Source organism: Cololabis saira, chromosome 17 (assembly GCF_033807715.1).
Source record: "Cololabis saira isolate AMF1-May2022 chromosome 17, fColSai1.1, whole genome shotgun sequence".
Taxonomy (NCBI): domain Eukaryota; kingdom Metazoa; phylum Chordata; class Actinopteri; order Beloniformes; family Belonidae; genus Cololabis; species Cololabis saira.
Window position 1 is genome coordinate 12,375,652 of NC_084603.1, and position 14,081 is coordinate 12,389,732.

At 38.4% G+C, this 14,081-nt stretch overlaps 1 protein-coding gene across 1 annotated transcript in view; it reads left to right on the forward strand.

Moving 5' to 3' along the window:
- xpo1b (exportin 1 (CRM1 homolog, yeast) b) overlaps positions 1–14,081 on the forward strand; it is a 49,008-nt gene that overhangs the window by 13,406 nt on the left and 21,521 nt on the right. The window contains exons 5-13 of the mRNA XM_061744594.1: positions 1,051–1,112; positions 2,516–2,560; positions 5,160–5,341; positions 7,158–7,206; positions 7,286–7,405; positions 7,483–7,611; positions 9,057–9,215; positions 10,418–10,615; positions 11,770–11,908. Coding sequence (XP_061600578.1) covers positions 1,051–1,112; positions 2,516–2,560; positions 5,160–5,341; positions 7,158–7,206; positions 7,286–7,405; positions 7,483–7,611; positions 9,057–9,215; positions 10,418–10,615; positions 11,770–11,908 — 1,083 coding nt within the window. The remainder of the gene's footprint in view (positions 1–1,050; positions 1,113–2,515; positions 2,561–5,159; positions 5,342–7,157; positions 7,207–7,285; positions 7,406–7,482; positions 7,612–9,056; positions 9,216–10,417; positions 10,616–11,769; positions 11,909–14,081) is intronic.

Consider the following 14,081-nt stretch of genomic DNA (forward strand, 5'->3'; position numbering starts at 1 on the left):
TTGAACTTTCTTGTGTGTTTTTTTTGTGTAGAAAGAAACCAAACCAAGTTTTGGACCTGAGCAACCAAACGAAGGTGTGAAAGCACCCTTAAATACTGTGTGTGACATTTTCTTTCTGTGTGTGACTCTGCAACTTTTTAAAAACTATATGCCATTAAACTGCCATGTGTTGCTGTATTTTGGTTTAGTACTATTAAATGGTAATGACAGAAGAAGAATGTAAGGTGTTAAATATCCAGGCTGTAATTTCTGCGTAATTGCTGATTGTTCTCATCAACGTTTCCCTGTTTGTTAAAACCTACAGCCAAAGGCAGTTTTTGAAAAGATTCTGAAAAGACTTTTATAACCCAGTTGGCTGAAATTTGAAAAAAGGAAAATTTGATAGTATTGAATAAATTGATAATCATTGTGAAATCAGTTAATTCTGCCTCCCTCCATTCTTCTATAAATATGCTCAAAATTCATTTTTCCCCATTGACCTAAGACTTACCTGCTTCTGACCGTAGATGCCTGAATTTTGTTCTACTGGCAAAACCCAGTGCAGGGCGACTGGCAAGTATGTCTCTTCCCCATTGTGTCAGAGTATTTCCTCGTTTTCGGCTCCTCTTAACTGCACCCCTTACGGCACATAACTTCCACTTACAGCTACAGTCCAGAAGCAAACGCGAGGAAGCTGAAAACACAAGCTTTGAGATGCTCTGCTCACATAGACGATCCTGACTGTCAAAACACCGGGGGCCGTGAAACTCCCACCGAACCGAGCCCCGCCGTTTACCCGCCAGACGTTCGGTGGCAGTTGCAGCCCGCACCTGTGTGTTTACCAATTGGCTTTGCAACAGTATTTAAATGGAGGGCCACACGTGTTCTTGCTTTTGTTTTCTGTAAGCCTAAAAATACGGGATAAAGTTGGAAGATAAAGCTAGTTAAGTTCCTGCAGAATGTATGAAGGATATCGATTAATGTGCTCCAGGCAACTGAAGATATGCTGATGTGGATGTTTCATCGGTGTGCACTAACACTCTTCTCCCGATGTCTTTATGTATTTGCCAGGTATAAAAAAGTATGTTGTCGGACTCATTATCAAGACTTCATCAGATGCATCAAATGTAGAGGTCAGTAATGATTTCATGTTTTAATTTTGGGGACACACTGAGTTTTTATGCAACAGTTTTAATGCACGTAACTATGACGGAGTATTAGGACCAAACTAAGACAAAAGAAAATTGGAAATTACGAGACTAAAGTCATAATAATATGAGAATAAAGTCGTAATGTTATGAGAATAAAGTCGTAATGTTACGAGAATAAAGTCGTAACATTAACATTTATTCTCGTAATGTTACGACTTTATTCTATTACGACTTTATTCTCACAACATTATGACTTTATTCTCGTAATTTAAGACTTTATTCTCATAATATTATGACTTTATTCTCGTAATTTCCATTTTTTTTTCTTAGTTTGGCCCTAATACTCGTCATACGTAACAAAAATGTTTCTGATTGAATTTTTGGTTTAATGTTGGAGTAAAAGCTTAAATCTTAGATAAACATTATGAAAGAATTGTATTTTTGGAAAAATGTATTGTGTGGCTAGAAAAATGTGGTTTAAAACTGTATTCAACCAGGGATTTGTATAGTTTAATGCTTGAATCAACAGGAAGTCAGATACATTGTATCGACTCTTCCTCACTCTCATTTAGCTTATAAGTAACCTTTTTCCTGCTAGTGTGTAACATTTGCTGAAAACTAGAACAAAGGCCATGAGAGTCAAAACAAAACTTAAACTGAAAGTAATTTAGAAACAAATCAAAGCCATAAATGAAGATGTTCTGAGTGGTTGGAATCGAGGCAGACGAGGTTTTGCTCGTTGTGAATGGGACTCTGGTCTGAAGGCGACCCAGAAATGATGGTTCTGCAGCGACATGAGGACTGTGTTTACCAGCAGCTGCTGGTGTTTAACTGGCTGCCCAGTAGCAGACGGCAGACACGTCTCCTGTTTGTGTCTAAATCTCTTAACTCAACAAAACAGGACATGCTACTTTTCTTAGGTTATTGAGGTTTGGTTAGACTGCTTTGAAACGGCTGCCTGGATTCGAACCTCTGATTCTACGAGTAGTCGGACCGGCCAGCAGGACATGTGCAGTTTTAGACACTTTGAAGCAGCTTAACACGCTGTCTTCGGATCATTGATCATTGTGTGACGTTACCAATAACTCTGGCAAAGCCTGTAATTCATGATTTTAAAGCCAAACCATTTCCAACTCTTTTAAAACATGCATTCACTTCTTTATTCTTTTGAGAATCTATGTCATATCTACTTTAATTCTTATATAAAATGTCAAATTCAATCATTTAATTTTACCTGTATTATTACCACTCCAGGTGTCTCTGAACTAGCCATATGTTGTTGTTTTTGTCTATTCCGTTTACTTTGTTTTGTCTCATTTTAACAACACGATGAAACATTCTTAACTATTTCGGTGACTATTTTGTTTTTATGTCCCATGTTTTAGAAAGAAAAAGTGTACATTGGAAAGCTGAACATGATCCTTGTTCAGGTAAGTTTCATTTGTCAAAGACGTTTGTTTGTTTGTTTGTTTGTTTATTTACTGGAACAACATATACGCTGTCTTCCAGCTTGCTTATTTTTAGTAGATCGTTGTTGTGGTTTATTTGTTTATCTTTTTCTATCTTTGCAAATTAGTATGTCAAAGTACCATTTAGGAAGTTATTTAATTGTTGCCTCTACTGCTGAACCAACAGAACGCTAATATGGGTATCTTTATTTTATTTGAGCTGTTTTACTGTAAACTGGAGACCTGAGCTGTACGGCACATCTTAAAATGACACTTTGGGAAACTTCTCCATTTATTCCTAGGAAAAAGTTTTTTGTTTTTTTTTTATTACTAAGAGCCCATAAAATGAATTCAGTCCAGCCAACCCTGTTGTGTTAATCTGATACAATTCTGATTTGGGATAAAACTGGATTGATAGTCTATATTTCTAACTACAGATATCTTACCTCAGGCTGCACACATTTGTCATATTTGTGAGTGCCAGCTGAAGAGGGACATTTCCCTTCAAAGTGGATCTGATCTGCTATCTTATGGCTGATATTTGAGGTTAAAGGCAGTCAAAGATGCATCTGAAAACATCAAAGCCAAAGACACACGTAAAGCACGAGTCTTGTGATGAGTTTGGTCTTGCTCATGTCAGATGACCTCACGTCAGATGACCACATATCAGGATATACATCCCATCGTAATGAAGTTAGTGTTTGGTTTAGTCCTCATCTAAAAATCCAACTTATTTCTGTCTGCACAGTCTTTTAAAAGTCAGATTTGAATCACATCAGTGGAAAAAATCTGATATAGGTCACTTCAGACAGGTAGATCAGCGTACCTGATACCTAATACCCGAGTGTATATATATATATATATATATATATATATATATATATATATATAAAACGTTGTGTTTCCCTGCTCTGTGTGACCAAAGCCATGAGGTTTGGTTGGGATCCAGGAGGATGAAGGTCTGTGTGAATGATGGATCAGAAGTGTCTGAAAAACATGCATATCTTACCACATTCATAACTTCCAGAAGATTATCATTTGGAGACTTTTACAAAGTAGTACACGTTTAAGTAAAATAAATAACATTTAAATCAAGCAGAAAGCACGACGTCTGCTCTCCACTCGGCTTTTGCAGTGATCTATTTAGACCTGAAGATGTCACCCTTAATTAGTGGGTCTTGAGCTGCGGTTCCATGTCCTGATATTAACCTGTGGAAATACAGAAACCCGACTCAACCGGGCCGCTGGAACGAGTTTAAAACACGGGGTGAACAAGCCCAAGTGTGAATAGAAAAGGCGATTATCCATCGTTGTAAAGCTGACGGCGCTCTCGTGCTATAATGTTATACATTTAATATTAATATGACCCCGGCGATTGTGGTAATTATGGCCCGGCAGTTAACTACATCCCTTCTTTAAATGACCTGTTAGCCGTCCTTGAACGGCTCAGACGAGGTCAGTGGTGTTTGTGAAGGTGAAGAGACTCACCTTGAGGAGAAACAAACCTGCAGCTGTAAACCAGCAGCTACGTTTCATCCTCCGTGAACACAGTGTATTAATGATGTCATCAGTGCTCACAGAAACGTATGTCTAAATGAAACATTGTGAAACCTCCTCCTTATCGGTGTCTGATGTTTCTGTGTGAGGGAGGGAAGTAGAGCGGATCGCTGCCACACGAGTGACTCGGCACTATTACCGGTGACAGTGAGTCATCGCTAGTGTCGGCAGAGCTGATGTTGTGTCTGCCTTGAAGGTTGAATAGGTGTGTTTTTAAAATGACGGTGTTCTTATTAATTCCTAAAAATTGATTTGTATGTCTAAAGATCGATTTATTAATTTTTTTATTTTTTTTAATTTTTTTTTCATCATTACAACTTTTGTTTATGCCGAAAAAAGGAATGTTTTGTTGGACACAAGCATAACTTGCACCATTGTTTTTGCCTTTTTAAATATGTTTAAAGGTATGAAAACATTGAAGTTTTCACTTATAATTGTGTAAATTGTCTATATTGCTTTGCTTCATATACCGTCTTGGGGTTACATTTGCAAAAAATGCTAAAAACCAAATTCTCATAAATGTGAAAAAACACGTCTCTGTTTGCTGCCCTGGATCTGTTTGGTAATTCTGCCCCACGATGTTTCTGAAAGCAGTTAAATCAGCATTCTGGGAGGTGACTTACAGCATCATTAGCTAGCAATACTTGCTGTTGAATCTCAATATAATACTAGTATTAATATGTTGCACAACTACACAGTCATATAATTCATGCAACAGCTGAAAAAAACAGTTTTAATAACACTAACCCAAATCAATATCGGAATCGGATCAAATCTTGATAATCGATCCTGAATCTGAAGAATCAGAATCGAATCTTGACATTTTAATCGATCCCCAGCCCTGCTTGTACGCTGCATTTTTGTCAGAAACATTGTTTGTGCTTAACGTCTGCTGCTTGTAGGATTATTATTTTTACAGCAAAAGGTTGTTGCTTCTTTGACTCCATGACTTTTTCACTATTTAACGAATGTCGTCGCTCTAACGTCGTCTCACGCCAACATGTTTGTTCTCTGGCGCCTGCAGATCCTGAAGCAGGAGTGGCCCAAACACTGGCCCACCTTCATCAGCGACATCGTCGGCGCCAGCCGCACCAGCGAGAGCCTCTGTCAGAACAACATGATCATCCTGAAGCTGCTCAGCGAGGAGGTGTTCGACTTCTCCAGCGGCCAAATGACACAGGTCAAAGCCAAGCACCTGAAAGACAGGTCAGCACTGCCGGGTTTCCTCCTGCACTGTAAAAACTCAAAATCTTACCAGGAATATTTGTCTTATTTCTAGTTAAAATGTCTAATTTTTAGTCAAAATGTTCACCTGTTTCAAGTAAATTTTCACTTGAAATAAGTAGAAAAATCTGCCAATGGGACAAGATTTATCTTCTCATTACAAGCAAAAACATATTGTTCCACTGGCAATTTTTTTAAATTTATTTTAAGTGAAAATCTACTTGAAACAGGTGATAATTGTTGTTTTTTCCAGTGATGAGTCTTGTTTTAAGTGTAATGAGATTTTCTTTTTTACTAAAAATGAGACATTTTAACTAGAAATAAGACAAATATTTAGTATATATATATATATATATATATATATATATATATATATATATATATATATATATATATATATATAGATACTTTGAGTTTTTGCAGTATGAGGAATCTGCCTCTGAAAAATATTTGATCATGTTTCCAATCCAATTTTATTTGTTAAGCACGTTTAAAACAACCACAGCTGACCAAAGGGCTGTACAGAATAAATAACAAGACAAAACAACTCAAGACATAAAATGTTAAATAAAATAAAGTAAGTTAAAATACATAAAATAAAGGTAACAGTCATACAATCAATCAATAAAATAGGATAAAATCACAATTGGAAATCTGACAAACCCCCAACATTCACGGAATGGGTCAAAGATGTGATATCTTTTATACCTTTTTTAGATAAGCTCAGATACAACAAATTCAAATCTCGCCAAAAATGTATAAAGGCTCGGCCCCCTTGGGGTTGTTTGTCTTAAAAAATATTGAAAAATCTTATAAATAAAGTTATTAAAAAAAAAAAAAAGGATAAGAATAAAAGCATAAAATCAAGTCAACTGTCTTGCTAAGTGTTAAAAGCCAAGGAGAAAAGGTGGGTTTTGACAAGGGATTTAAAAACAGACAGAGTTCTATTCAGCTAACCCTAAAAATGAAGCTACACCTTTAAATTAAAGTGGAGATGAAAGTTTGTTTCTGATATTTTAAACTAATCCGCTGGATGTTTGCTTGATTTAGTTGAGGTCTAACGGCAAATATCTTCACACTTATCGACTGAAACGCCCCACTATCAGACGGAGGTTATCAGATAATTAAAATTAGAAATTGTTTCAGTCATCTATCGAAAGTAATGTCACAAATATTCAGCCACCGTTTAAATATGGAGGTTATATATAGGAGGTTCATACTACCAAAGGTGAGAACAGGTATGATAGAACTTTTTTTTACAGAGCCATGGTTAGCTGGAACTCTATACCAGTTCATATTTCTTATGTAGGTAGCAAAGTTGGTTTAAGATTCAGTTGAAACAATATCTTTTAAAATTTAATGAATTATGATTTGACAGTTGGAAAGGAATAGAATGGAGTTTGAATAGAATTACAGGTAGTGTAAACCCTTTCACAATAAAGGTGAAAAGTGGTCAAGAATTCTAAGATAAGGTCATTTCAGGCAGGTATTGTTTATGTGTTTTATTGGATTTAATTTCTATGTATTTATGTCTGAGAATGATGGTGATTTAGTTTTATCCTCTGTATTGTTTGTGACTAAGGGAGTTGTGTCTATTATTGTTTTGTTTGTCATGTATAATGTATTTCTGTTATGTATTAAGTGTTAATTTGTTTGTTTATGTCGGACCCCAGCAAGAATAGCTAATGCTGTTGCTAATGCTAATGGGGATCCTAAATAAAACAAACAAACACATATGTGAATGAAACTCTCAGGCTGAAGCAGATTGAAATCATTTAATGGTATTTGTTTCCTTCAGCATGTGCAACGAATTCTCCCAGATATTCCAGCTCTGCCAGTTCGTGATGGTACGTCTCCCCTTCATCTTTCATCTCTCTCTACGCACCAGTGTCTCTCCAAGTGTTCATGTCCTGCTTTGCTCCCTAGGAAAACTCCCAGAATGCCCCTCTGGTCCACGCCACGCTGGAGACGCTCCTGCGGTTCCTCAACTGGATCCCACTGGGCTACATCTTCGAGACCAAGCTGATCAGCACGTTGGTGTACAAGGTGGGAGCACAGATACACGGCACGGCCCGGCCAGGCCGCCCACGGCTCAACCAGCTAACCTGAAAACCTGTCCGCAGTTCCTCAACGTGCCCATGTTCCGCAACGTGACGCTCAAGTGCCTGACGGAGATCGCCGGCGTGAGCGTCAGCCAGTACGAGGAGCAGTTCGTCACGCTCTTCACGCTGACCATGTGCCAGCTCAAGCAGGTGGGTTCAGCTCGGACCACGCTGACTCCAGCGTGGCGTTTAGAGGCGCTGTTACATAGATAGATGTTTTATTGAATCTACGTATAATCTCTTTTAGCTTAGGCCACGTTTACACATAGCCAGGTATTTACAAAAATGGATATTTCCCCCTCTACGTTTTGAAAAATACCATCATTTACACCACAGGCGTCAAACTGAATCCATGAAGGTGTTGTGCATGTTTTAGATGTTTCACTACTTTAACACACCTGATTCTAATTAATCATCGTCACCAGCTTGTCATCAAAGTCTGGATAGTTCTGTTGATGACACAGCTCCTTTTATCACGGTGTGCTAAAAAAGGGACACATCTAAAAGATGCAGGACACCGGCCCTCGAGGACCGGAGTCCGACACCCCTGATTTCCACGAATCCGCATAAATACGCTGTAAAGGTGCTATGAGCAGCCAAACCTACAGGGGGCAGTGTAACGAGAAGCATAAAGTCATGCTAGCCAATCAGAATCCTGGAAAAAAACATCAACAAATGACACAAGTAACTTCCAGTTACTTCCAAGATGGAACGAGAGTCTTTCGTTTGAAGTGACAGAGAAGTGGAGTTACTTTTAAGTGCGACTTTAGAATATAAAACAGGTAAAATACAAGAAAATATCGACGTTGGCCAAAAAAATTGTAAACACAGGTCTCACACATGACGCTGGTGACGTTTCTATCGCATAACGTGACGTTCTGAAGCCTAAATGTCCGTTTCCCTCCATTTACAAGCAAACGTGAAGACAGTTTTTGCTAATCTCCATTTTGGCCGGAGTTTTTTCAGAAATGATGATTTTTGGTGACTTTGAGCTTCGTTTTCGTGTAAACGAACGGCCAAAACGCATGAAAACACCACCGTTTTTGCTACGTGGAAACGGGCCTTAGTGTCCTGGTTTGGCAATTTACCCCTAAACAATAAAAACTGGCTTAATCAGATTATGAGGTGAGCCAGTGAGCTAATTGGAGAGCCACAACTCAATTTATCTCCCTCTTTAACGGGCAGCTACAGAGACTAGCTAAGTCCATCTCAAATGATACATCTTATCCACTATACGGCCAATTCCAGAATCTCCATTCTGGCCGTAGGTTTAAAATGCCTTTGTGCAAAACTAAAAGGTATAAATGTAGTTTTGTCCCCTCAGCTATTAATGCCCTAAATAGGACATGATTTCCCATCCTCCATCTAGGTTTATTTATTTATTGTATTGTATTGCTTATTCAATCTGGAACATTTATTCTGTTGGTCCATCAATGTTTTGTTTTATTATTCTCCTGTTTGTCTTGTGTCACTGTCCCTGTACTGTATGGTGTTGTAAGTTTTCTACTTTTTACTTGCAAAAAAATATCTACCTTCGGGTATCAATAAAGTTACCTTACCTGAGTAGAGTTCTGACCCGAGTCTCGTCCGTTAAGATGCTGCCGTTGAACACCAACATCCGGCTGGCCTACGCCAACGGGAAGGACGATGAGCAGAACTTCATCCAGAACCTCAGCCTGTTCCTGTGCACCTTCCTCAAAGAGCACGGCCAGCTCATCGAGAAGAGGCTCAACCTCCGGGAGACGCTCATGGAGGTAAGTGAAGACGTGACGGTCCTCTGTCCGACCCGGTGGTCTCCACACCGCTCTGGTACCCCCTTTCCACCAAACCGGTTCCAGAGCTGGTTCTGGTTCTGGGCCAGTGCTGAGTTTGGAACCGGTGTTCTGTCGATTTCTGCTGCTTCGTCGAAAAATGCTACCGCCGAATAAACCGACAGCGTCTATCTGTCGATTTTTGCTACCCTATCGAAAAATGCTACTTAATGGTTTTCTACCTTTTGCAGAGCTACAATTTTACTGTTTTACTCCCTAAACCACTTCCTTTCCCCCCAAGTGGTCCTTGTCATTTGCCAGGCCATTATTGTAAATAAGAATGTTCTTAATGACCTGTCTGGTTAAATAAAGGCCAATGACTGAATGAATATCAAATAAAGCGATAGAATTGTTTTTTTTTTCTCTTTATCGTATAATGTTCACAAAGTGTAATGCAATTCATGTCATGGGTCGTGTATTTTGTAGGATCAAATACTCAACATCCCATATTATCAACTTTAAATCAATATTTTGGGGGTAGCATATATTGATAGTCCAGTAACATCCTATCAAATAATGCTCCCATCACTTAATGCATTCAGGGCACGGGAAGCATCTACAATGATCTCTGCTGGCCTGATAATGCGCCACAAAATATCTAAAATGATCTCTGCTGGCTTGTGTATATATATAAATATATATCTTCTTTCGGTTTGGTGGAAAAGCGGTATTTCTGACCCGGTGGTCTAATTACTTGTCTTGAAGATGCCAAGGAGACGGTGAGACTGAATACATAATCCATGATGTGACGTGTAGATCCTAACTCCACTTGAAAGCAGAAGTAGTTTTAAAAACAAACTGAAAAAGATGATTTTAGAAAGGTCTGTGTGTGTGTGTAGTATCTGAGTAATATCTGACTTCTTGGTTTCTTGATAAGCTTTAGTTTTTGTTGTTTTTTGGTTTCATAAGCCTTGGTATTGAGTTGGTGCGAAAACAGGTTTTAACAATCTTTTCCAATTGTAATTAGCAGTCGAGACTGTGGTGAATTATTTTAATATGGTAGTTTTTTCCATGTTACTACCATGTATAATTCTATACTTTATTGTTATTCTGTATGTTTTTATTATGTATATAATTGTGTCCTGTGTGAGGAGCCCACGGAGTGATGGCTAATAAATAAATAAATAAAAACTTTGTTTTCTCAGGCCCTCCACTACATGCTCCTGGTGTCGGAGGTAGAAGAGACGGAGATCTTCAAAATCTGTCTGGAATACTGGAACCACTTGGCCGCTGAGCTCTACAGAGAGAGTCCGTTCTCCACGTCGACGTCGCCGCTGCTCTCCGGCAACCAGCACTTTGACGTCCCGCCGCGCCGACAGCTCTACCTTCCCGTACTTTCCAAGGTACTGCCCCCCCGATATACTGCAACGTAGCTGCAGGAACATATTTACTGTAAGCTGATGGCAAAAGGTAGGCCTGTGTTAAAAAAATCAATTTTCCAATACTAAATCGATTCTCATATTAATTCCTATAAATCGATTTGTATATCTAAAGATCGATTTATTTATTTTATTTATTTATTTATTTTTTTCCATCATTACATTACAACTTTTGGTATTTTTTTTGTTTAAGCCCTAAAAAGGAATGTTTTGTTGGACACGAGAATAGCTGGTGCCATGTTTTTGCCTTTAAATATGTTTTAAAGGTATGAAAACATTAAAGTTGTCAGTTATAATTGCATACATTGTCTACATTTATTTTCTTTATATACCGTCTTGGGGTTACATTTGCATAAAATGCTAAAAACCAAATTCTCAAAAATGGGGAAAAAATAAAACCGTTTTCTTCCGTCTCTGTTTCCTCCCTGGATCTGTTTGGTAATTCTGCACTACGATGTTTCTGAAAGCAGTTCTATCAGCATTCTGGGAGCTGATTGGTCCTTACTGCATCATTAGCTGCAATACTGCTGTTGAATCTCAATATAATACTAGTATTAATATGTTGCATAACTACACAGTCATATAATTCATGCAACAGCTCAAAAAACAATTTTAATAACACTAACACAAATCAATATCAGAATCAGATCGAATCAAATCTTGATAATCGATTCTGAATCTTAAAAATCGGAATCGATTCTTGACATTCGATCCACAGCCCTAGCAAAAAGGGTTTGATGATTGTTTTATGAATGTGTGAGCTCCTCCTTCAGAGGTATCACTAACGTCGTGCAGATGACAGGAAGTGTGTGCAGCTCATGAATCCCAGTTCTTGGAACCTGCAGCTTCTTAAACCAGAGTCGTACTAGAACAAGCTGGCACCCGTCAGAGACAGGTGGCGGCTAAACCTCTGCCAGAGAAGTTGCTAGTTACAGTTCGTGAGAATCAGCAAGCAGTATAATAGCATTAACATTTTTCTTTCCTCGCTGCTGCTGATATTTCAGATTCCTCATCCGCGTGAGGCACGTGAAACACAACCAGATGTGTGTTACAAGTGTGAACTATGTTTATGTAGAAGCAGGAACCCTATTGACTATTCATGTGATGTCTTGTGACAGGTGCGTCTGCTGATGGTCAGTCGGATGGCGAAGCCCGAAGAGGTGTTGGTGGTGGAGAACGACCAGGGCGAGGTGGTCAGGGAGTTCATGAAGGACACGGATTCCATTAATCTCTACAAGAACATGAGGGAAACTCTGGGTAGGAATGAATAACGAGGCTGTCTGAGCTCCAGCTCCAGCCTCCTACTCCCGTTTCCTGGTTGCAACCACAATGATCGTGGGATTTATTCATTTATTTATTTTGACTCTTAACTTTCCCCCCTTTTTTTTTTTAATAATGTTTTTATTGAAAAAGAACATTCTAGTCGCTGAATTACAATTTACATTTTCCCTGTTAAACATATACATAACGGTATATGCATAAGTATGAATAAATGTTTATTTCGGTACATTTGTAACTGAAAGGGTGTAGGTAGAAGCTAGGCTTATATATACTTACCCCTTTTACTGGTACCTTACGTTGGTTACAGCAAATACAAAAGAGCAAAGCTCAAGACTTTGAAATGAATTATCAGTAAACTCAAATATCCTAACATAGCAAAATTAAGAAAGGCACAGAGCTCAAAACTCAAACATAACTTAAATTTCCCATCATAGCAAAAATAAATAGCACATAGCTCAAAATAAACTTAAATTTCCCATCATAGCAAAAAAAAAAAAAAAATAGTGCATAGCTCAAAAACCCAAAATATAACGGTACAGAAGTTGGCAAACCTAATCTTCCATACCATAACAAGTCTTTTAAGGCTGAATAGTGTACAACATGATTTGATATTTACAGGACAGTTGTTCCAGATGTTCCCCCCTTTGATGGATACACAGTTATTTTTTTTATTATTATTTTTTTTTAACATTTATTTATTTATTTATTTTTACTCCTAACTTCCCCTCTTATGTTCTTTTTCAATAAAAACATTATTAAAAAAATAATGTTTTTATTGAAAAAGAACATAAGACAATTCTAGTCGCTGAATTACAATTTACATTTTTCCTGTTAAACATATACATATCGGTGTGTGCATATGTACATATAGTATACTAAAGATATATACGTACATAGTATATACACACATGAAAACTTCAAATAAAAAGCGAATAGAATAGGAAATAATACAGTTAAATTGTGAACAATCAACGAACAAACTACCCTCCCACGGCTCATCATAACAGCAAATACTGGTTACTCCTGCACTCCAAAGTACAACAACAGACACACACTCAGTTGGGCAGTACCTCTAAATTTGTAAAATAAGAAATAAAGGGTTGCCATTTGTGAGAAAACTTCTCCGTACATCCTCTCAATGTAGACTTAACTTTCTCCAGTTTTAAGAAAAACATGGAAATGGAAGGATATTTAGCAGATTTCCAATGTAACCGTAAATAACGTTTTGCTAATAAGGATGTATAAGATATAATATCCTTTTGTAAAGAATTAAGTGCAAGTGAGGCATCAGGAATTCCAAACTCTCCCCCTTTTTGTGTGTGTTGGAGAGAAAACACTGAGTGATCTTAACTTATTTCTTGCAGCAAGGGCAGCACACTAGCTGTAAACGACAACTAGCTGCACCCAGCAGGGTTTATTTATTACACACAGAAAGTGGGTGTATAATTACAGTTGTACAATCAGAAAAAGGTGTGGTGTGGGTGTGATATGGACCGCAGCATCATACAGCATAGTTCATGAGATAAAGCAAGGTCATATCGCACGCACATAGTTGTGTAACATTCATAAGATAAAGAAATGTTAGATATAGTTGATAAACAAGAAGGACGTCTTGACATGAGCAGGTTTTCCTTCCAACAGTGTGGTTCATAATCCCCGGTACTGTAGGGATGTGGGGCGTCGGCCCGGCGGGCCGGTCGGGGCTCGTCTCCTGTAAATGTCCTCCAGCTGCTCCGGCTTCATTTTACAATCCCAAGAATTTAAAGTTACATGAATTTGAGCGCATAAACGGGCCGATGGGAGGAACCTCAGCTGCTCGGTCCAGTCGAGTCCCTTTCATGGCACTTTTCCACTAGAACCTACTCAACTCGGCCTGGTTTCTTCTCCACTACAATCCAACACCTGGAACAGAAGTAGGAGGTTGGAGCGAAGCTGCTGTGACGTATTTGATTGTGTGATCTAAACAAAGAAGACAACAACACTAAAGATGTAGAACCTGGAGGAGATGATAGATGTGCTGCTGGTCTGTGACTTGTGTTCAATATCAAGTTAAAAAATGAGAGTGAAAGAAGCTTCAAGCGGCAACGCTTTTTAATTTTTTTAGTTTGTCTCGGCGCTGCTGAAAGGTCCGTTGGGAGCCGCGAGCAGC